At 36.4% G+C, this 23,066-nt stretch overlaps 2 protein-coding genes across 5 annotated transcripts in view; one reads left to right on the forward strand and one right to left on the reverse strand.

The window, feature by feature from the left end:
* The window catches only part of LOC122632871 (glycoprotein-N-acetylgalactosamine 3-beta-galactosyltransferase 1), a 5,821-nt gene extending 1,845 nt beyond the window's left edge, over positions 1 to 3,976 (forward strand). Inside the window, exons 2-6 of the mRNA XM_043820141.1 lie at positions 728 to 922; positions 1,074 to 1,249; positions 1,393 to 1,600; positions 1,885 to 2,023; positions 2,194 to 3,976. Of these exons, the coding sequence (XP_043676076.1) occupies positions 892 to 922; positions 1,074 to 1,249; positions 1,393 to 1,600; positions 1,885 to 2,023; positions 2,194 to 2,737 (1,098 nt within the window). The 5' untranslated portion in view covers positions 728 to 891 and the 3' untranslated portion in view covers positions 2,738 to 3,976. The remainder of the gene's footprint in view (positions 1 to 727; positions 923 to 1,073; positions 1,250 to 1,392; positions 1,601 to 1,884; positions 2,024 to 2,193) is intronic.
* On the reverse strand, positions 3,656 to 22,941 carry LOC122632862 (mediator of RNA polymerase II transcription subunit 13). Of its 4 annotated transcripts, none has more exons than XM_043820120.1 (17): positions 22,809 to 22,941; positions 17,172 to 17,511; positions 14,828 to 14,996; positions 14,581 to 14,726; positions 14,075 to 14,504; positions 12,641 to 12,790; positions 10,783 to 11,350; positions 10,495 to 10,701; positions 8,699 to 10,414; positions 8,239 to 8,596; positions 7,856 to 8,148; positions 7,624 to 7,752; positions 7,098 to 7,409; positions 6,683 to 7,021; positions 6,308 to 6,592; positions 5,946 to 6,217; positions 3,656 to 5,859 (listed from the first exon to the last, which is right to left on the reverse strand). In XM_043820120.1, exons 1-17 carry the CDS (start codon positions 22,875 to 22,877, stop codon positions 5,727 to 5,729), a joined length of 5,916 nt encoding a protein of 1,971 aa, XP_043676055.1. In that variant the 5' UTR covers positions 22,878 to 22,941; the 3' UTR covers positions 3,656 to 5,726. The 4 variants fall into 4 exon arrangements, with proteins under 4 accessions (XP_043676055.1, XP_043676054.1, XP_043676053.1 ...); XM_043820119.1 differs by having other exon boundaries at positions 7,561 to 7,752; XM_043820118.1 differs by having other exon boundaries at positions 7,098 to 7,445; positions 7,561 to 7,752.
* Between the last annotated feature and the right edge of the window lie 125 nt (positions 22,942 to 23,066).

Raw genomic sequence — 23,066 nt, forward strand, 5'->3', positions numbered from 1 at the left:
TATATATATACACACATATATATATAATCTAACTTATTATCACAGTGATAAGATAAAATAGCAGCAAATAAAGTGCTGAATAGTTATAAGTTGAAAGTATTCAAATATTTGATAAAAAAATACTTTCCTATCATTGAACATCTCTGTTCATGCAAAGATATTACAAGAATCAAAATTCTGTTAACTTCCAGTGTTTCTTAATATTACGATTTTGTTCAATAATATAATTTTTAAAATTATTTGTAAAAATATTATTTTTTATATTTTGTAAAAATAATATTTTAATAATATTATTAATTATATTTATTAAAAGTATAACACTATTATTACTATACAATATAAACGATGATGTGACAATGAATATACGTACTAAAGAATATTGTGGCGGGAGCAAAAATTCGCGGCGGAAGGGAAAGCATGAAAACGCGCGAAATAGTGTAGAAATAAAACAACAGAATCATACCATAAGTAGGCTAGATAAGATAAGACGACAGAACTAATTATTAACGTTTTTTGCTTATTTCTTTTACATTGTAGAATATTACACAATATTGCCAATAATTTCCACTATTAAAAACAGTAATTTCCACATTAAAGAAATTTACACTTTTTAATTATTTATTTGTTTATTTTATGAGAATATAATTATTGTATTTTAACTTTGAATTGTTATAAAAAAATATTTAAATAATCGGTGATTGTATGTGTTGTTTATAAAATATTGCAGATAATTATAAACAAGCAAAACACAATGATTTTATATAATCATTAAATAATCAATAAACGACTATTTATTGTACAAGGAGAAACAATAAATATTATCAAATGCAGTGCAGAATATACGCAATGCTTATCTCTTTATTAAGATAATCAACTCTTTTATTTAATATCATGGTTCAGCAACGATTTCCAAGTTTTGATGGTAAATATGTATTATTTATTACTTATCTGTACTTTAGTATTCAATGGAGATTTTTATTATTCAATAATGTTAATATATTTTAAACAGCATATAAAATTAATTATTGCATTTATATAATGTATAAAATTAACAATTAAAAAACTTTATTTAGGTGGACGAAGTGGACGCCGTTTCGTCATAACTCTCTCAGCTGGCACAGTCATTGGCTTTTTAACAGCGTGCCTTCTTTTCTCTTCTGCTGGAGAAATATCTAATATATTTACACGAATTCCTGGGAGTTCTGCTTTGATAAGGGATCCGCATCATTATTCAGAACTCGAGCCAGAGGTATCACTTTTTTATACTTCAATCTTTTGTTCTATGTCATTATTTAATTATATTATTAAAGTATAAGATAAATATATCTTTATTATTAAAGTATAAGATAAAATATATCTTAGCACGCATATATATTTTGTATATTACATTAGGTAGGGCCTGATGTAGAAGTAAAATTTCATAGTGATAATGAAGATTTTCATAAAGGAGAAGATAAGGTAGCGCAAGTATTAGCTAAGAAAGTTCGTGTTCTTTGTTGGATTATGACCGGCCCAAAAAATCATCAAAGCAAGGCTCGGCATGTAAAAGCCACATGGGGAAAGCGCTGTAATATTCTTTTATTCATGAGTTCTGCAGAAGGTATATAATGAAACATTAAAAGTAATATTTTTATGTAACCTCTTTGTTTTACTTTATCTTGTTTTTTTTTTTTTTTTTTTTTTTTCTTCATTTCAATATTTATCTGTGTATAACAATAATTCATCTCTGTAACAATAATCCATAACTTTTATGCAACAAGTCCAAATAAATTAAATATATAAAAATCTATTTCAGGGAGGATGATTTCAAAGTTTCTTTTATGAAAGAACGATTTTTATAAAATAAAATTATAATATATTTATATAATATCTAATTCTTTCCAGATCTAAGTTTACCCACCGTAGTACTGCCAGTAAAAGAGGGCAGAGATAATCTGTGGGCTAAAACCAAAGAAGCATTTAAATATGCTTATGAAAAGTACAAAGATCAAGTAGATTGGTTCATGAAGGCTGACGATGACACGTTAGTAAAATTTATGAATTCACCTTCATTTACTTTCATTCCATAAAAATATTTTATATTATAAATTATATCTATATATCACAATTGTGATCCATATTTTAAGATTAGAGAGAATAACATATTTCATATTGAATATTTTGGTTAAACACATATGTAATCGACAATTCCAGGTACGTTGTGGTTGAAAATCTACGTTACATGCTATCGTCTTACAACCCAAGTATGCCATTGTATTTTGGATGTAGATTTAAACCTTTTGTAAAGCAAGGATATATGAGCGGAGGTGCTGGATACGTAGTTAGCAAAGAAGGTCTTCGTAAGTTTGTAACTGAAGGTCTTCCTGACAAAACCAAGTGTCGTGCTGATAATGGTGGTGCAGAGGATGTTGAAATGGGAAAGTGTCTAGAAAAAATTGGTGTTCGCGCGATGGATACTAGAGACTCGCATGGTCGTGGAAGGTTCTTTCCATTTGTGCCAGAGCATCATTTGATACCTAATCATGTGGATAAAAATTTTTGGTACTGGAAATACATCTATTATGACACCAAAGATGGACTCGATTGTTGTTCTGATAGTGCGATATCATTTCATTATGTTTCGCCGAATATGATGTATGTTCTTGAATATTTAATATATCACTTAAGACCATATGGCATTAACCATGGCTTGAAGAATCCTTTGCCAGAGATGCCATCTACGTTGACCGAATACTAGTCTATATTTTGTCAAAATTAGAATGTATAGAAAAAGAAATATATACATATATATATATATATATGTATGTATATATATATAACATGTTTCTTTTTCCCATGTGCATTGCTAGTCTGTTCCAATCATCAATTTGAACAAGTTGATAGCATGAATAGTATAGAATATTATATAGAATATAAAAACATGTGATAAATTATACTTCGTCATATTAACACGTTTATACGAATGTAATTTCAATATCAGGAAATTGTAGTCCTATTAAAATTTATAGTTGTACAAGATGCAATGACGTGTTGCTCTTTACTACGTTAAATGAATAAAATTCACATATATCTCTTTCTATTTTGGTTGGTTCTATTTTGTTTTTATTAGCCATTGTAAATTGTTAAATACGTATACGTTGTTGCATCACGTATAACCATATAAGAGAAGGCTGCAAACACAATGAATAGAAATAGAGATGAGGCTATTAACCAAATAAAAAGGGAAATATGCTTTGTATGAAAGTATTACTAGTAAGCACGCTTTAGGAGACTAGACTATAGAGCAATTAAGAGATTGGTGATCTCAACAAAGTATCATAAAAACTTTCTATAAAAGCACAACTTAATAGATTAGTGCCACAATACACCATTGCTGTGAATGCTTGCTTGTTGCTAGTCGCACTACTGTGCTTCATGTTCTAGTCTCATTGTTAACCTCATCACTATCAATTTTATTATGTTTGCTGCCTTGGATTATGTCCAATGTGCAAATAAACAACGTGTACACATATATCCACACAATATCATGCTAAAATAACAAAGTAAATATACAAAAATCATTTAAGAATTGAAAATTACTATTTGCATATGTGCAGCTTACGCTGGTGATAGGAAAATAAAATAAATTTATTATAGGCTCCAACTCAGGTCACTCTAAATTAAAAAAATATTATAATTTTTGATTTATAATTTTTGATTGACAGGAAGAATCGCATGTACAGGATACACACGTACATTTTGGTTGTTTATACATTGAACATAGTATAAGAATGAGGATAGGTATATATTGCAAGCATAGCAGAAATTTGCTAATCCTTCAGTCCAAAATTTTATTCAAGTTGGTACACTCTTAGGGATCATTTTAAGCGTACCATATTGTTACATAACATGGTAACATATTGTAATTATTATCTAACGTATGAACTGAAAGATGATGTATACCTAATGTGAATATACATGCCGTAAAGAAATAAAACCTTGTTTTTAATGATAACACTATCCTTGTGTGTAAAAAATAACTCACTCAAGATATAGGCACCTTTCTAGAAGCTCATTAATCATTTATGTATTACATCGGATAATATGAAAAAAAAGCTTGCGAACATCTTTTATACAATTTTTCATAGATTGTGTAATATTTTGGTCACCGATATGTTATCACATGTACTTGCGCACACAACTTATGAATATCAGTACAATAATTAAACTTTACAACATTAGAGAACATTTAACAAGGCACGCTTCCACTATGCTTGCTATATAAATTTAAAACACGTATATTGAATATATATATAATATATATATATATATGTATGTATGTATGTATAGATATATACACATAAAACTATATTTCGTAATATAATAATAATAATAATAATAATAATAATAATAATAATAATTAATAATAATAATAATAATAATAAAATAATCCCAATAATGACATTGCTACCCAGGTAATAAATACTATAGATACAGTGTGAGTGTGGGCGTGAGTAAATTAACCAATTAGTTAGGGAGTAGGGTTTCTATGTACAAGTCATATTTGTACTATGCGACTGACGCAATTGGCCACCATGGCTCCACTCAAACGAGCCCCATATTCTCTCTTTGTCTTTTTAGCTGCAAAAGAAGACACTCTCTCGCATTCTCTCTTTCGTTCACGCAATCATACATACATACATACGCGCGCGCGCAAATCACATACACACATTTCTTTATGTTCGTAAACATTCTTTTTCTCCCCCTCTCATTCAATTATCTAATCTCGGCGATATCTCACTTCATAAATTATTTAAAAACAATATTTTACACTATAATGTATGTATAATATATCGGAGGTCACCTAATTCGAATAAAATTTGTCAAACAGCATCGAAAATCTGCGCTAATGGGTCTAGGAAACATGATAACAGCGACCCAATTCCGCGCGAGCATAATATATAATTGTCATATTTTATCTCACGCCAGGGGCTTATACGAGGCATTATAAAAACGAAGTTCTCCCTTCCATTTTATATTATCTATATAAAATTAAAAAACAACGTAATATCATTTTATATTACTTCGTCGTTATTACTAATAAAAACTTTGTACAAAATTCAATTTACAATTAAAAACTTGGGTACATAACATTCTAGAGATTCTTCTGATTTATAATTGAACTATCTATCATCAGCAGAGAGGCGCTTTTGCAAATTATCTTCTTTATATATCCTCTCTTTCTCATTCCTTCACGCTTCTTTATTCACATTAATACGCTCCTTTACAAACAACACACATGTTATCTTTTTTTGCATAAATATTATCCTGGCATGGTCACATTGATTTTATAATTTCTTGGCTTTTCCTTTTTTTTTTTTTTATCACATTTGTAAACACAAATTACAAATCTATTTCATCTGTGAGCTATAATAGAAAATTGTAAACGGACTTGTCATGCTGTGGATTATTCGGCCTGTTGTTTACGATCTGCTTGTTTATGATGCATTACTCTATATCATTCTTTAAATATTCCTTGTAACAAAGCCGCATTCCTTCGTACTATGGTTTCATCCAACAACTGGTCGAAAAACCATTCCCAATATTCGAACCATATCTAAATTCCTAATGCGTGAGAGAAATTGCCCATATGGAACCAATTGCTCTCGTAAAGCCCCAAATGACATTATAATAAGAAGTGCGTGAGAGAGGTGCACATGCTGCACTATAAAGGGAGAGGGTGAGGGTCAGACGAGAGCTGCCGCTGCGTGGTAGAGCTGCATGAGCGCCTGTACATGCACCGGTAAACAGGATAATCGATCCTTGGTATTTGCATCCATTGCGAGCCATGATAATGCGTTATATCCCTCCAGAACATACCTGGAAATTAATGAAATAATAATCGACGAATTTTCTTTTTTTGTTTCTTGAATAAATATTCCATATTAAGTATCATCGATATAAACCTGAGTACATCGGTGGTATACTGTGAATCAAGTGGGTGAGCAGTAAGTGCGCTTTGTTGTTGTAGGAGGTCGTCACTATTTTGCTGAATTGAGGGACTGTGAAGATGTAAAGCATTTTTCAAAAAAACTGGACAAACTCCTTCAAGATGTGGACAAGCTGCCCAAAACCATGGTGGCATTCGGCCTGTTGGTGCAGTAGATACTAGATAACCAAGAGCAAGTGGTTGTTGTAAAAGCGTACCAACTTCTTCCGATTGTTCAGCAACGGCTACCTATAATACAATATTTTAATGACAAAACGCATAGATACAAAGTTGGAAATATCAACTTAAAGTTGGTAGAACGTGTATTTGTTTACTTACTCTGGACGTATTACTGCACTGAAACGGACTACCTGGTCCATCATGATTGCCTAATCCAGAACCCCCACCGTCTCCTCCTAATGGAGATCCTTCAGGCCGATGAGGACTCCCGCTAGGACTTTGACCACCACCTGCACCTGCCTCGGGCCATACATTGAAAATATCATTGAAATCTCCCATGCCCTCCATGGCTTCTGGCATATCGTCATTCAAAGCAGAAAATAATTCGTCATCTCCTAATTCTGGTCCATTTATATGTTGTTCTTGAAAGGCAGTCTGGGATGACTATAAATAAAGTCAACGTAATAAATGATATCAAGTATAGGAAACGCGGGAAAGAACTCGATCTCTCGAGATAAATAAATTTCCAGTTACCTGAGTAGTAGCCGACGTAGGAAAAACGAGGATATGAGTACATGTAACATCTTGTGGTGTGGATAATTGGCAGTTTACTGATGCTTGGCTAAACCTTTCATCGGGTGTAAATTGATCAGCCATTAGTCTGAGAGTCGAGTCAGGTTCTAGAGATACTAAACATGCGCTGAGTACACAAGGCGCTGCTGATGGGTATAAAAGACTACATTGTCCACATATTTCTTTCAAATGTTTCGAAGCTTTCAAAAGAGCTTTTCTAGAAAGTAACCAACTCCAGCCTTTCAATTCTCCATGTCCTATACGTCCAACACGACCTACAACTAATCTCCACGGTTGCACCTAGAAAAAAGTCCTACGTCCTAAACGAGGAAAAGAAAAGCGTGAAACAAGACATTCATCTTGTTCGGATACTTACACCTTGAGACATCACACCAAGGATGAAATCCATAAGTTTCTGTAATCCAATTCTTCTGGCAGAGGCACGTTTTCTTCGTTTCCTATTGGGTATATCAATATTAATGGTAGCTGTTTCGAAGATCTCTCCTCGATCATCCGTTGCCACGGCCAATAACCAAGATTGATCTTCGCTGAGGCAGTAACTCAAATATAATACAGCACACTCCTCTGGTCCAGCAATTCCAAATGATTCCGGCGCTTCGCTTTTCGCTCGTAGAGGGGCCAATACATAGGCTGGTGCGTACAATCGGTACGGTGCTTTGTTCCGTTCCTGATGTGGAGGAGTTGCAAGAGTATTACTATATGACTGAAAATGATCGATTCAGAACTTTTCTTATTCATTACTACTTTCGTTGAAAGTTTCGAAACGTGTGTCGTACAACCGAAAGCGAAGGGAAGCTTTAAACAATACGAAGCCTTACATCTTTACTTTTCAGGAATAGGTCTGCGGCGGCTGCGGTACCGAAACCAGTAAGACTCTTTACCGTGGAATTATGGTTCAGCAAACGACGTCCTTGTAGAAACACGTTTAAAGCCAAAGCTCTCATCTCATCTTGTATCTTCCTCCTTTCTCTTGCGCGACCTAATTCCATTATGCTTTCCAGTGATATTAACTATAAATAAAGAATATAAAAATAGCGTTTGATTGATGCGACCCTCGAAGTGATCAGGCGTTATCTATTTCTGCCAATCGATACTACACGCAACAAACATTACCTGAACATTTATGTTAGATCTAATATTTTCAGGCATGCTGTTCACTGCAGCAGAATAGGCTCGTAACAGAGCTAATATAGCAAGCCGTCGCCGATCCGAATCTTCGGGTCCTCCCAAAGAGAATGGTTCGACTAAATAAACAACAACGGCCGGTGGTTCGACTTCCTCCTCGTCGGGACCTATAGTCGTTGTTGAATTTCCGGTGGACATTTGCGAAGTCGGCGTAGTATTACCGATATTCGGATTTGGATTTGACGTATTCGAGGGAGTCTCGCTTCTTGGGTTTTCGCTTTCTGCGGGTATTGTCATGATCGCGAGTTAAAATTATCTTATCGTGATAAATATATTAAATCGCGCATATTTCTAACAAATTGCGTACATACCAACAGATTCTGGCTTTGTCGTCATCACGTCAGGCGTTGCTGGCATCGTATCGGTAACAGGAGCGGTGGTTTGCGGTTGTTGCTGCTGCTGCTGCTGTTGTTGTTTATTTGATAGCTGAGCGTCACCAGGATCTAATAAACTTCGATCTTGTATAACTTGCGTCAAATATGGTGCCAGACGATGATTACACACTTGAGCATATAGTCGCAATAATTCTCCTATTCGATTTTCACCAAGAAATTTAAACCATTCGTCGATCGGTTGCTTCGCTAACTTTTGTGCTGCTGATTTACCGACACGAAGAATCCCGTCGCGTAATACCTTTGAAATTGGAGTGTGTCTCCCTAATCGACAGATCTAAGAACGAAAAAGGACAAATGTGTGTCATTTAAACAATATCGTACACGCATAGACCTTAATTTAGATTTTTCATTATTAGAAAACAGAGCTTTTACGTACTTCGTAAGTTGTTGAAAGCTCACGGAAAAATGACTTGACTTTATTGACTACGCAATCGCTGTCTGGTGCGACCACAACATAAGCGATATCCCTCGGGCCGGCGTAAGGTTCCAACAATAGTTTCTCCCAATAACCAAGAGCGTAAGGTGATAATGATAACCAATCTCTGTCATAGCCTACAACCAGTGCAGGTATCGGTTGCGGTTCGCATCGATCGTCCGTTCCACGTCCAGCCAAACGATGAAATTGTCTCCAAGTAAGAGGTCCAGCAACGGTGTAAGGTGCTTCCCACATTCTAGTGGTACACTTTTTCTGTACTGCATCTTGTAAGAGCGGCTGTAGGGCTCTCATCATTCTCACAATATCACCACTACACTGAGGACCGCGAGCTCTGAGAAAGACCCAACGATGTATGCCATTAACACGATTAGTCCTTTCACTATGTGTACTATCGATCTTGCCCTGATCTAATGCTGCGAGCGACACCTCGTTGCCATCATTGAATTCTAGGGTATTCACCGTTGGTGCGAGCATTGGGTAACTCTTCATGCTAGCGTAAATTCTTGCCGCTCTGTAAAGACTGCTCGCGGAACTCTGTACTAGCAAGCATTGCTCTCGAAGTAATTCCAAGACGTTCGGAGGAATAATATCTAATCCTTCAGGCGATTTGCCTCCACCGCATGCAAGTGCGGCAAGCGACCCTTTCTTTTTCTCCGCTGGATCTTCAGCAATTCCCGTTATTTCCATCTCGTCTTCATAAAATAATCCTGCTTTATGAGCTAATCGCCTATTTACCACAGCACTAAAACCACAGCTGCACCTAATTTGATCGTCATCTTGAATCAGAGCACTACCATTTCCCCAAGAGTTCGTTAGATAAACACCTGCATCGGCACCTTTTATATTACCAACAACTTTCGGACCTGCGTTACATACGCATAGACTGCAACTATCGAAGTTATGATCACGGAAAATATTCAATGCCGTATCACCCAAAAGTATGTTCACCACGAGAGAATTAGATTCCGGAGCACGAGTTGGCCCCGGTGTGTCTGCCTCGATACTGTTTAGGTTTTTATTTAGATATGAGGATGTTGTAGAAGTAGCTGGACTCGGTTGGTCGTATGGTGGTGGCGGTGGCCTACCCGGAAGAGTAGTCGTACGATATGGAGCGCCTAATGGTGCTGGACTCGGTGGACAAGGTTGTTGTTGAACGGATCCGGGTCTAGACGGTGGAAGAGGTTTATCCGAATTGATGGAAGTCGAACTACACTGCCAGGAAGGTCTGTACACGCAGTGCGATGGCAGTGTAACGGGTGGAAGGGATTGGCTAGGTAGATTCGTAAGTGGAGCGTATTTGGAAGAACCGACCATCTTGCAGATGGGAGCTGGCTTGAACACGTATGACCAATCATCGATTGGTTCCTCTTGCGGAGATCCCATATTGGGATAGATGTCCGGGAGATGCCTGAGTGGACGTTGTGGAACGGAGAGATCGGTTTGGTCCGTAAGCGGATCGTTTAACTGACATGGCGAAGCTACTGGATTGTGCTCCAAAGACGGTGGCGTTGGAAACATTTTGGAGAGTTCTTCCGGTCGTAATACTCCTACACCACGATTGTTGTGCTTATTTGTACCGTCTATCCTTGTCTCTTCATGCATACCACCCGATTTATTAGAACCCGGTGGTGTTTGTACTTGAAGCTGATTTAAGTTCTGAAACGATTTTCGATGATATCCTCTCGTATGACACAATGACCCAATTGTAATTACGTAGAAAAACAGAATACACTTACGGTCTCGTCACTCGAAGTATCAGGATCAGAATTATCAAAAATCTGTTCCAAATCCTTATAAGATGCTTGAAGACCTTCGCTAGTAAATAAAGATCCTGGTTTAGGTGGATCGTCTCTTTGTCGCCTTAAACCATCGACGTTTGTATTATTCTCTTCTCCCATTGCATCAAATTCATATGGATCTGATCTTCTTCCGATACAATCACTCTGTACGACATTAAATGTATAAAATAATGAATTTGGACGATAAATATTATTTAAAAGATCATACAATTAGAAGACACATACAGTTGTTACGTTTGGTTCCTGTTTGATTTCTAGTTTTGGTGCTTGAGGTTGTAAAGCTTGCAAATTCATTGGTGGATATAGAGTGTTACTTCGAACATTAGTTGGACCACTCGTTGGACCTTTAAAACGCTTGACAGGATGATTGAGCCAAGCTTCTTGTGTCGAATAATCATAAAGCCAAGACAAAGGTTGTTCATCTTCTAAAAGAGCACCTTCATATTCTCTAGAGGCTAAGATTGGTCGTTTTAGTGTTTGCCCAGGTAAAGGACTATGTGCCTGATTATTACATGCAGAAGATGCCGATTTTGGACCTTGTGATGGAGTTAAAGGAGGGGCAGTGTTTGTATGACTGGGTGGTGGTTGTGGGCTGAGTGTAGGCATCGTTGGTTCTGCTGGTGGAACTGATGCAGGCTCAGAATGTGGAGTTGGAAGTGGAGATGGTGCTGGCGAGCCTGGTGATCCTACTGATGGAACTGGTAGACAATCTCCTCCGGTAGGTGGACCTCTTGAATAAGATGGTGGTCCTTCTGGTGGCGTACTTGGTGCTTCTACTCTGCTCAATACGGACCTGTTTTATTTTTAAAATAAATATGATTAATATCAAGAATATATCATTTCCTAAATAAATACAAACAACAATATCATAAATACAAAAGAAATATCTTTTGATTTCTTTTTCTTTTTTACAATTATTTTTCCCATAAATTTATATCTTTATGCAGTATTTCTACATGCTTTTGAAATTATAATCACGAAATTATTATTATCTCTATATATATACACACACAGACAGAATGACCTAACGTCAGCACTTGAAATATTTTGCATTAAACACAAACAATGAATTGAAGCATGCTAAAATGTAATAGTTAATATATCTACTGCCTATGTATTACGATATATGCATACATACATATATATATATATATATATATATATATATATATATATATAATATGTAATGGAAATTATATGAAAAATATAAGGATGAGTGCTCATCACGATTAATTTCATATTTTGTTAGCAACATGCATATGATGTACTTATAACCATGCAGATGTTACATTTTACAAATAATCTAAAAAAGAAAAAAATGTATTAAAAGATCGAATACTTCATAATTAAATGATTGAAGGGTTCATATATAAACACTCAAGTATAATTTATATATATTATAGCAAGCCATGCAAATAGAATATATACAATTCAGTGCATGATGAATAGGTACAAAGAATATAAAATTTTTATATGTAAACCTCGTTTATTTTAAGATAAATAGTAATCCATAAAATGAAATCACAAGTACATGGAAAAAAAAAAAAGAGAAAGAAAAATATTTTGTATCCAATTCTTTTCGCTCTTGCTGTGAATGTGTATACTTACTAATTGATTTATTTTGTATGCCCATTTTCATGTATTTTCAGAATATGTTTATATAAAAAAAAATATGCTAACCTTCTAAACAATGATATAATTTTTTTCGGGGAAAACTGCCTCTTCCATATTATTAAAAAGATGATATATTGAGAGTATCCAGTTTCAGCATATTAGTTATGATTTGAGTGCTAAAATTAACACACATGCCTGAAGAAAAGCAATCGTCGTATGAAATTCAATTATTGTATTATAGTGCATTAAATTCTGTTACTTGTATGATATTATATACATATATATACACACACATATATATATATATATATATGTATATATATGTATATATGGATATATATGACGGAGCTGATGGAAGCAGTGAATTTAAGGATGATGTTATGGCCTCTTTTGACCATATGCAATTATTATAGTGCACGATAATATGATACAGCATAGATTTCTTTATATCGGGGCAGAAATTACCCACCTGGGGGCACTAGCAGGGACAGAGGGGCAAGCATCCCACTGGGTGGTAGAGCGTCGATGAAATGGTACGACCCTCCGTCCACCTTTATCTACTCTCTCCCTCTGAACCTGTGAGGAGGCCAGGCCCTTCCAACCCCCGGGGTTGGTATACCTGCAACCGATGTGTTTAACATCTTGTTTCTTTCCTTTAGGGACATATTATGATCTCATTGGTTCCATAGTGTCCTGAAGCATAACTTGTATCAAAAAGTTATACCTTATACGCTGAATCGATACCATAATATCAGAAATTTGAAAAAATGTTTATTATTCAATAGTTACTTTTTTTTTTGTTATCAGAACATTGCTTGATCTGTATAATCTAAAATATGTATTAAATGAATTTATGAACATCTATCATATATTTCTTTATCCTGTATAATTTTATAAAAGTGTAAATCTACTTAAACAGGTAAAAGTTGCACTTGAGCCCTTTGAAAGAGCTTTATTTTACATGCACACATTGCAGAAGCAGCCATTCAAAACTACTATCTGCACTTTAACATTTCCACGATCTACGTTTTATAAATTATGCTCTAACATGCAAATAGAAATGGCTCTATCATTGACATTGTCAAGTATACTTGTAATTCACAGTTACTTACATTTATTTATCACCATACACAAAGTAATACTTTTTTTACTGAATTAAGAACTAAAGTTGTTAAATTGTTACTTTTTGTTAATTCGAAAGTGTTGTGAAAATGAACTAAGTCTATAAAAATAAAAAAATTCTTTAAAAAAAAAAAGAAAAGACTAATAAAGAAAACTCTATTAAATATTCACTCATATTATTAGTACAAATATTTTCAATCTTTTCGATCGATCCTGATATAGTATAATGAATATTATTTTGTGTATTATACTATGCAATACTGACACAGTCAATATAACAGAACCGACTAGTGTAAGTCATGCTTCAAATAAATCCTAAGAATACATTTAAAACAACAGTACACCTTTTATGTCATAAGAATAATAACTATGTAGAATCACACACATTTTATAAAACATTTGATCTGTCATAAAAATAATCGATCTATTAGTAATATATTTTCTTCATATCTAATTTATTGAAAATAAATATAATAATCATTTATAAGCTTACTCAAATTTTAATATGCGAAATTGTATTACTTTTTTTCATATATATCGACATATGTTGCATTGTCACACGTTTAATAAGATTCAAGTTCATTATAAATATAATTTATAGTTCACAAAATTGAATAAAGAAACAAACGAAGTTATCATATTATTGATACATGTTTTTGTAATTATGAACGATTAATTTATAAATTATAGTATGCATGGAAATGCACATATAACTAAAGTGACGCATCACTTTACTGCCTGGATTGATAAAGTCATCATATTAAAGAATTATTTTACTTACTTTGAGCAAGTACAGGAAGCCTTTTGCGTTGGTTCAACAAATGTCCAGGTTCCAAGTTCTGTGGAAGATTCGGTCTTGGAAGCAGATACTGGTGAGCTTAAAGTACATTCTGCCCATACGCGTTCTGGTAATTCTGTAGCAGCTCCAAAATCTTGTTCAGTTGCAAAAGTATTTTCACAACTAATAGGACTATTTGGTGGTGACAATGGAGCTCCCGGTGGTGTATCATCCATATCCGTAACTAATACATAACAGGATGGATAACGCATGCGTACACCACCAACAAGAACTTCCACAAGTGGTGGCAGTCCTGTTTCAATGTTATTACTATTAATTGGATAGAAATGTTTCCATTCTTCGAGAAGCTGACTATCCATACGTCCAACTTGGCCTGTTAAAGTTCCTGCCAATCCGTAAGGAGCCAAGATCACTGTGACAAGAAAATCTTAAATAAAATCTGTGTATATATGTAATTTCATAAATTATTTTTTTTTCTTTATATTTACCCTTAACACCAGATTGAGATGTTTGAGTGCGCTGCAAACATGCCCTAGTAAGATGTCGCACTGCAGGATGTTGTCTGACATCCACGCTTGCACATACAGTGCTTTCTCCATGCACAAAAAATGCAAACGAGAATGACAAGTGACTGCTGCAAAATGAGAAACGAAAAATAATATTCGACGAGGACCGGTCGAAAGCGTTCACAAATGCAACACGAACATTATATTCGATGACAATGTAAACATGTACCTGCTACAACGATGTTTTTCAAAGCCATCATATGGTTGCACAAACCACTTTCCTAATCGAACAAAGTCACGTGATAGTAAGCACCGTTCGATCAAATTATGAAGAGCTTTAAAGAGAAGAGACCTGCACTCGTATGACAAACCACTTTCCCACGATCCTTGTTCGCTTTCTGTAATAAACGATAACAGATCATTAATTCTTTATATAATCAACAAAACCAAAGAACGTAGTTCGCGCTACTATTGAATGTAAAGCTATAAATTTACAATCTCCAGATTTATTTTCAAATTGAATTTAAAGAGCAATAATGAGATATCTATCTTAATGTTACATCGTTGTTATTTTACAAAATATGAATACTTCCATCATACGACGTTAAAGCGATATTGATTATTTATGGCGACACTATATGCTAACTTTTACGTGTAAATATCGCTTTCACTTCAATCGCTTGACAGGCTTCGAACTCGTCTCCGGTACCGCGCCTCGACTCCTTTTACTTTGTAATACTGCACGCGTTCGCTCTTAGCTCAGCATTTATTTTTTGTTATAGAATCATCTGTACTACCTACAATTATTAGATGCTACTCAATCGTTGATAAATCTCGATATTATGATAACGGAGATAAAAAATGTGATTCGAAAGATAAAACTCATAAAGATTCATAATTCGACAAATATCTAACATACACATGTATAAGGACTCTGATGGAATAGTTATAGCGTAAATAAAAAAAAAAAAATGTCTAATCTGCAGTATATCTCGCAGTCAGGTCTTACATTACGATCTTTTCTTCTAATTCAAAACGAATTTCCATCATTTCGATAAACGAAAAGTTCGTTGACACGAACTATAATAATTCGAAATTCAAATGTTTTGATTACTCTCATGAATTTTCGTGAAATCATGAATGACGAATAATCGCGAAAGAATCCGAACGAAAGGATAGAAGAAATAAGGGGCGGTGTTTTAGGCTTAACGGTTTACAGTTTCGCGATTCGAGTAATCCCGCGCACGGTACGCAACGGTGGATCTATAGGTTGCGTCGCAACAAGCTACAAGACAAGTGCATGGTTCAGCGACCCCATGCCGAAGAGAGCACACGATGCTCGCAACGCCGCTCCGTTGCTCGATATTACCGCTTCCTTTCAACGTGTGTCTACCTTCTCTCTCGTCAAGGTAGAAGTACTGCAAGGTTATAACGCAAGTTAGTCGTGTCACTTAATTCACAAGTTGCATACTATGTACATCAATGCGAAAATTCAAATTCTTTCATGTTTTCCTTCCTTCTTCCGATCTTAACTATTTTTCTTTCCCCCCTTTTTTTTTTTGCTTTTTTAAATCATTTCCTTTCTTCTTCCTTCGCACCCACCCTTGTTCCCCTCGTCATGTTTCGCAAACCGTAAATCAAATTCTTTGAAAAATAACTATACAAAATAATCATTAACGCGTTTTCAAACTATCATTCATCGATTTAATATATGTTTTGCTTCTTCATTTTAATCGGTCGATAAATATATCGACGAAATTAAATTTTTCGTATTTCTCATTATCAGTTTATCTCGAAGAGCATAGAAAAGAACATCTATCTGTCATCGTGCTAAATTATATTTTTTATCTTTGATTCGAACAAAAACTTCCGAGAATCTCGTCGTAGGACTTCTTCTCTCAAGAAAGTGACTTTCAAATCATTGTGAAGCGTAACACTTTCTAAACAAATAGTCTTCGAATCGATCTAGATAAAGTAACGGAACATTCGATATAATTTCAATGAATTATAAACAAAACAATTTTATTGTTTTAAATAAAAAGCAAGTGCTTTAAAGAAACCAACGTTGCATTACCTTGTTTCTTGACAGTGTTAGAAGAAAGTATTTGAAACTTATTCTCTATAGCTTTTCAATTAATCAACTATATATCGCGTAATACTTTGTTTCGGTTAATAAAATAAAACACCAGGAGAATATTTCTGCGAATACTTTATCTCTCTGACATCGACCTATCATCAAATACATCATAGTAATATCTAATATTCTGCTACTCTGCTCGTTTCAATATTCCTGTTAGTAATTGCCAATATAAACAAGCTCTTGATATCCTAAATCATTTGTAATCAATTCTAAAATTTGTTAAAAGAAAGTTATCTCAGTAGGCATATTCAGAGCATTAAAAAATACTCGTCCAAGGCTGTTGTACCGGCTGTAAGACATAAAACGAAATTCGTTCATTGGACTCCATTCCATGACGAGTTTTTTCCTCTGTTTGAATGAACGACAAAGGTTTGACATTGGATGATGACGATGGTGACACGATGGTATCGCATGAACGAGCGAAGACACTCACCGCAGGCGATGAGCTCTGGCGAGACGAGACCAGAAAGATCGGGTTCCTCGCCGTACCAGAAGATCCAGAGTTCCTTGGCTGCAGTCAGAGAGAGTGGTGGAGGAGCTGGAGAGGGCGCGATGCCCAGTTCGAAGATGCCAGGGCCGGGTCCAGAGGCGGTTGCCGGGCCGCCGGCGGAGGCAGCCGGCGTGGCGGCGACCCGCCGCCACACGCAGAGAATGTCACCCGCGAGGCAACGCGAGAAGCTCGACAGTACCGGATCCTCGAGTGGAGTACCCCCGAAACCGCCGGCCACTTCGCCCCACACGAGCTTCCTCCATTTTATACCGCAGAGGTCCGTCTAAAAAAAGAAAAAAAAAAAAAAGAGGAAGAAAACGAGATATACTAAATCAACTATTTTTTTTTTTTTTTTTTTTTTTTTTTACAGAGATAAGAAAACATTTGTGGTCTCGTAATATAGCCCCCACCCTTTCTCAGAAAAGTACATATCAAGGTACTAAAGATATTCCTTATAAGGCAATAGACCTGTATTTGGTGGGTAAACAATTAACTATAAAACTGTATTTCTTAAAGACGTTTGATCTACAATGTAACAAAAAAAAAAGTCGACAATGTTTATTTACATATATACATACATTGATTTTTCAATCTATATAAGGCTATATTACAAATATCCCACGTGTCAGTTTACAGACTGATAAGAATAATTTATGTTTCGATCGATATGATAGAACGATGGACGAGACGACCTTTCATTAAACGACGTTTCGCTTCGCTCTTTAGATTAAATTTCATATTTTCGAGTTTTTCCCAAACGTTCGACCCATTTTTCTCCAAAATTCGCAAACATTGGTCCATTCTAATCTCATGAAAACGTCGAAAGCGCCCCGTAGCGCTACGGGCCTGTCAAGCTTTGCTGATCAATACAAGCAAGGCGACGTGCAAGGCCGCCCGCGTGGGTTCAACTCGGGGAACCCCTATGTGCCTCTCTCGTTCCATCCTTGTGAGCGCGCCCACCACCGAACGTACCTATTCTCCCCACTCTTCTCTTTCGGAGATCACTGGACGGCGATCCTACGAACGCTAACCTCCGCTCTCGCTCTCGCTCTCTCTCTCCCCCCCTCCCCTCTACAGAAATTTCTGATTTCACGAAGAGTCGAACATTGAAAAGTTTAAATGTTTGAGAATAACCTAACTATAGATAAAATTTATGCGTTAACATTTTTATAACAATAAATGTCCGCTTTTCGATCGATCGATCGTAGTATTTGTCAATATAAAATGACTCGTGACTCTTTTTCTCATTACATAAATAATTATAAGAGAACGTATATTGAAGAAGAATGCATGGTGAAGAAACGAAACGTTACCTAATCCGTAAAATGAGTCGTAGTAAGCGTAAAACGCGTTTCCTTGCGTTCGAAGAAAGTTGAGAACCTCGAAAACGGCGGCTAGAGAAGCGCCACGCATGCGCTTTCCCTTGGCACTCGCTCATTTGTTTACATGACGGTAAAACGATTACGCCTGCGCACCGGTCTCCGAGCCGCCGACTCAGTGGTGCTCAATTACTGTCGGGAATTTTCATTGACGAAATAATATATAGGGCATATTCAATAAAGACTAAGGAAGAAGTAATCTTGACCATTGTGGTATGTGTATCGAATAAAACGTTACTGGATTCTTGTTAAATGTATACATTTAGAGTTACTCGTATGTTTTCGCTTTTGTTTATGTCACTGTTATTCTCCTATAATCTGTCATTAAAGTTAGTATACGGCACGCTTATAACGAACGATGTAAAATTAAACTGTAACAAATATAGGCTAAATAAATATAAATATTCTTTCTTGAATCAAGGAATAGAATCGAATCAATAGTATGAAAAAAGACTTTTAAAAAACGTGTTTTTCTTATGGTTATCGGATTCGAAAGGAATCGTTTCGTTTTAGAGTTGAGAGTGCAGACGATTAGAAAGAGAAAGATCGAGTTAACGAACTTCTAGAAGGGAAAGCTGTGGGAGAAGTCGAGACGAAAGCAGAGCACGGTCTCGTCCACGACCGCTAAAGAATAGAACATTATATCTACTTGTTTACCGGTCGTTCATATAAAGTATACTAGAGAGGCAAACTACCTCTACTCTCGATGCAACAAAATTACAGAATCAATCGGTTGATCGTAAGTTTAAAAATTCGATAAAGGAATTTATTATCTGAACTAATTGACACTAGAAAATCGATAAAAAATCGCACTATCTATGCTCTTGTAGAACGGTCTGGCAGCCATGTTTATAACGATTCCGTCGCTACTCGACTATATTTTGATAAATTGTAACAATGTTTTTAGAAATATATGTTACGTAATACAAAAATAAAAATACATTAACTTGCGTACGTACATATCGCATTATAATCGTTCCTTATGAACTACAATAAGATTTTACTCGCTCCTTTTACTACATAGCAACGAATTTTTCTGAATTTCATGCTAGCTGAAAAATTACTTAAATAATGAAAATACATCAACTTGCATTTCACATTATAATCGGTTTTTTATAAACTACGATAAGATTTTGCTTCGTTCTTTGACTACGTTGCAACGAGTTTCTCCTGATTTCACGTTTCTTGGAAAATTACATTTTCACGAATAACGAACAATGCGAAATTTATCGATAAAAATGTTTACTTTACCGTTTAACGAAATTTGTACTATCTTCTTAATGATGACAACGTTGACAAAATTTATCTAACGTACTAATGTAGGAAAGATAGATTATTAATAGATCTTTTACAATGTAATCAGAACTAACGTTCTAATTTATAATTATAATTCAACTATTTCACGTTTCCCTGTGTTTCTCTTCGAGAGTTTTTTCTTTGACGAATCGACGGATGAGAATACGCGATGGACCGAGTGCTATTCGATAAAGATTATGTATGCGATTAAACAATAACTTATCTATCCTCGAAAATATAATCACAAATCGCGTTTTAATTCTATTTATAGATCGCAAAGTAAATAAATGCTAACGAGTCGATGCACCCGTTTCGCGATTACTCACAATCATATTTCTATATCACAGTGATTAAGATGTATCTTAATCTAACCAACGGAAGTGTTCCCAATATCTTACAACATAAACAATCTTATAGACTACAAAAAAGTCAAGTCTAATATTCTACTTATTATTGTCATATTAAAAATAATTCCTATATACGAAATTCTTGCAATTTTCAATTTGAAATCTCTTAAAAAACGAGCAGTACTTGTTGTCAAAGCGTCTAACATAACCTCAATATTTTTTTCGCGCGTTTTTCAAATATACACAAAGAAATTCTCGGGACATGGATGCCGAGATAGTTTCGAACGAAAGAATTCGTTAACTTCTAGGTTGCGTCTCATGAATCAAAAAACATAAACAAATAAAGATAACGAAGACTGGGCGAACTTTACCCTTCTCTCTCCCCAAACATCTTTCCCTTCACCCCTCTCGTCAAAGCGAAAATCATGTCGATCGAACGACCAAGGATTCGCAGCAAGATACAAAAGACAACACGACAATTTTCCACGAAAAAGACAAAAGGAGAGAAGGAGAGAGGGAGAGAGAGAGACAGAGAGAGAGATGTTCGATCGTGCTGCATGTTGGTTTGGTATATGCCGTGAATATAAGAAAAATGTGTTGCGTCTGTTCTCTTTCCTCGGTGTCATGCACGGCACGCACGACGAGGAGGAGCTAAAGGAGGAGGAGGAGAACGACGCGACGAGGACGACATCGATGTAACTACCTTGGCGCGCGCGCGCGCGCACTAGTGGTGCGTACACCACTGTCTCTATTTCTCTTGCACCCTGTACGTGCAAAGCTAGTCGAGCGCGTAGAGGGAGGGCCAGGAACAAGAAAGAGATTGAGACCCTCGTGCGCGCGCGCGCGCGCTCATCACGGAAAGTTACATGCATTTTGATATATATATATATACTCACATACCACACATATATAGCAATTGGTTTGTATGTGTGAAAAGTCTAGAGAATAACCACACGGACATATATGTGCATAAGCTTATATGTATGTATATGTTATACATTACGTGTATATATACATAATGTATAACATCACCACACACACGCGCGCGCGCGCGCGCGCGCCATCATAGAGCGTAAAAGAGACGCGGAGTTTCGCGCGTACGATTGCAGAAACGAGCGAGATTCATGGTATATCTCAACAGCAAGGAGGGATTCCTAGGTGTTTCGAGAGACGTTGGCAGGCGAGAGGGGAAACGTTACGGACTTTCGAGAAGCACAGGGGAACAACACAACGGACTGACACAGTTTTCGTTCTTTCTAAGACGATCGTAGCGACTGCTCGAACTTCAGCTTCTACTCGACTACGTTTTCTACATCATGTCATTTTCGTTGTCTAAAGCTATAAAGAAAGCAAAAAAAAAATGCAAAATATATAAATGTAACAATTAAAGTTAGAAGAGTGACTGCTGCTTTTCCGGACATCCTTAGTAGGTGTTTCATTAAAAATTAGAAGGGTCTCCCTATTTTATTATAGAGAATGGAATTCCTATTTTAACGCAATACGATAAAAAATAAGAAAAATCCAAAGTAAAAGAATATCGAACGTCAAAAGAGTTCATTGCACGTTAACTTTCGGAACAATAACGACAACACCCGAAAATTGGCTGATAGCGACATTACATCCTATCATACAAAACAAACTCCTAGTCTCTCTTTTTCGTTCTGACGGCTGACACGTACGAACGACATGTATCTGCCATACTTGTACGTAAAAGTATATACGACTCGTACGTGCGTACCGAAGAAGTACACACTTCTTCTCGACGAGGACACGCTCTTGTCGAAGGAGAAAAGAGAGGTAGCATATATGTAAGGGCGTGTGTATGTAGAGTGAGTGAGTAGTGAGTGAGTAGTAAGTGTGAGAGAGAAAGAAAGAGAGAGAGAAAGAGAGAGAGAGGATAATGCGATGCGTTACGAGATGGGATATACGAGAGAAAGAGAGATAAATAGGTAAAGAGAGGGAGGGAGGAAGAGAGAAAGAGAGAGAGAGAGAAGTCGATGTTCGATCGAGCAGTACCGCAGAGGGGAATTCCTGTCTCGATATATAGGTTAACACAACGAAGATTCGATTGCCAAAGGACATCTCGATTTCTCGTACGGAAGGAATCACGATTGCGGAAGAAGGGTACAAGTAAGAATGCGAGACGCCGGCGGACGATCATTTCTGTCGTCGCAGTTCTTCGATAATTGCGATGGCGACGATTTGGAGTAGAAAAGAGTGATAGAATAACGGACGAGATTGTAAATCATAGTCGTTGAGAACGGCGACTTCGCGACGTAGAGAGAGAAAGAGAGAGAGAGAGAGAGAGAGAGAGAGAGAGAGAGAGAGAGAGAGAGAGAGAGAGAGAGAGAGAGAGAGAGAGGAAGAAAGAGAGGGAGAGGGAGGGAGGGGGAGAGAGAGAAAGACGATGACGGGTGATAGGATAGCCAATGACGGATATAAAGATGCAGAATCTCGAGTAGTATCATAACGAAGCACAAAAGAAACAGACGACAATGAATAAGGTAAAAGAGCAGGGTCATATATGCGCGACTAAGGAAGGATTTGGAGTCACTCACCAGTGCGAAGAAATTCGTGTGGCAGTCCTCCAGGCTGGCGCCGTTCGTTTGATGCGACGGATGCGTCATGGCTTCTCCATCGCACGCCTTACACTCATTAGCAACACTTCGCGACGCGGCACGGCTCTCAGGCCCAAAAATCACACGGCGAGACCGCTATCATTCGAGAACATTTAAGTAGGGTTTTCACTTCTCAATGGCGACCGTAAAATGGCGGACGATGGGAAACAACAAGCGCAGCCGCCCGAGGCGACCCCT

Source organism: Vespula pensylvanica, chromosome 11, assembly GCF_014466175.1.
Source record: "Vespula pensylvanica isolate Volc-1 chromosome 11, ASM1446617v1, whole genome shotgun sequence".
NCBI lineage: Eukaryota > Metazoa > Arthropoda > Insecta > Hymenoptera > Vespidae > Vespula > Vespula pensylvanica.

Excerpts from the sequence above, each read along its gene's own strand:
- LOC122632862 (XM_043820118.1), bottom strand. The coding sequence starts at position 22,877 with ATGACGCATCCGTCGCATCAAACGAACGGCGCCAGCCTGGAGGACTGC. Across the intron at positions 10,415-10,494 it reads ATACTTCGAGTGACGAGACC|AACTTAAATCAGCTTCAAGT; the intron begins GTAAGTGTATTC and ends AAATCGTTTCAG. Across the intron at positions 7,022-7,097 it reads TTGGTGTGATGTCTCAAGGT|GTGCAACCGTGGAGATTAGT; the intron begins GTAAGTATCCGA and ends ACTTTTTTCTAG.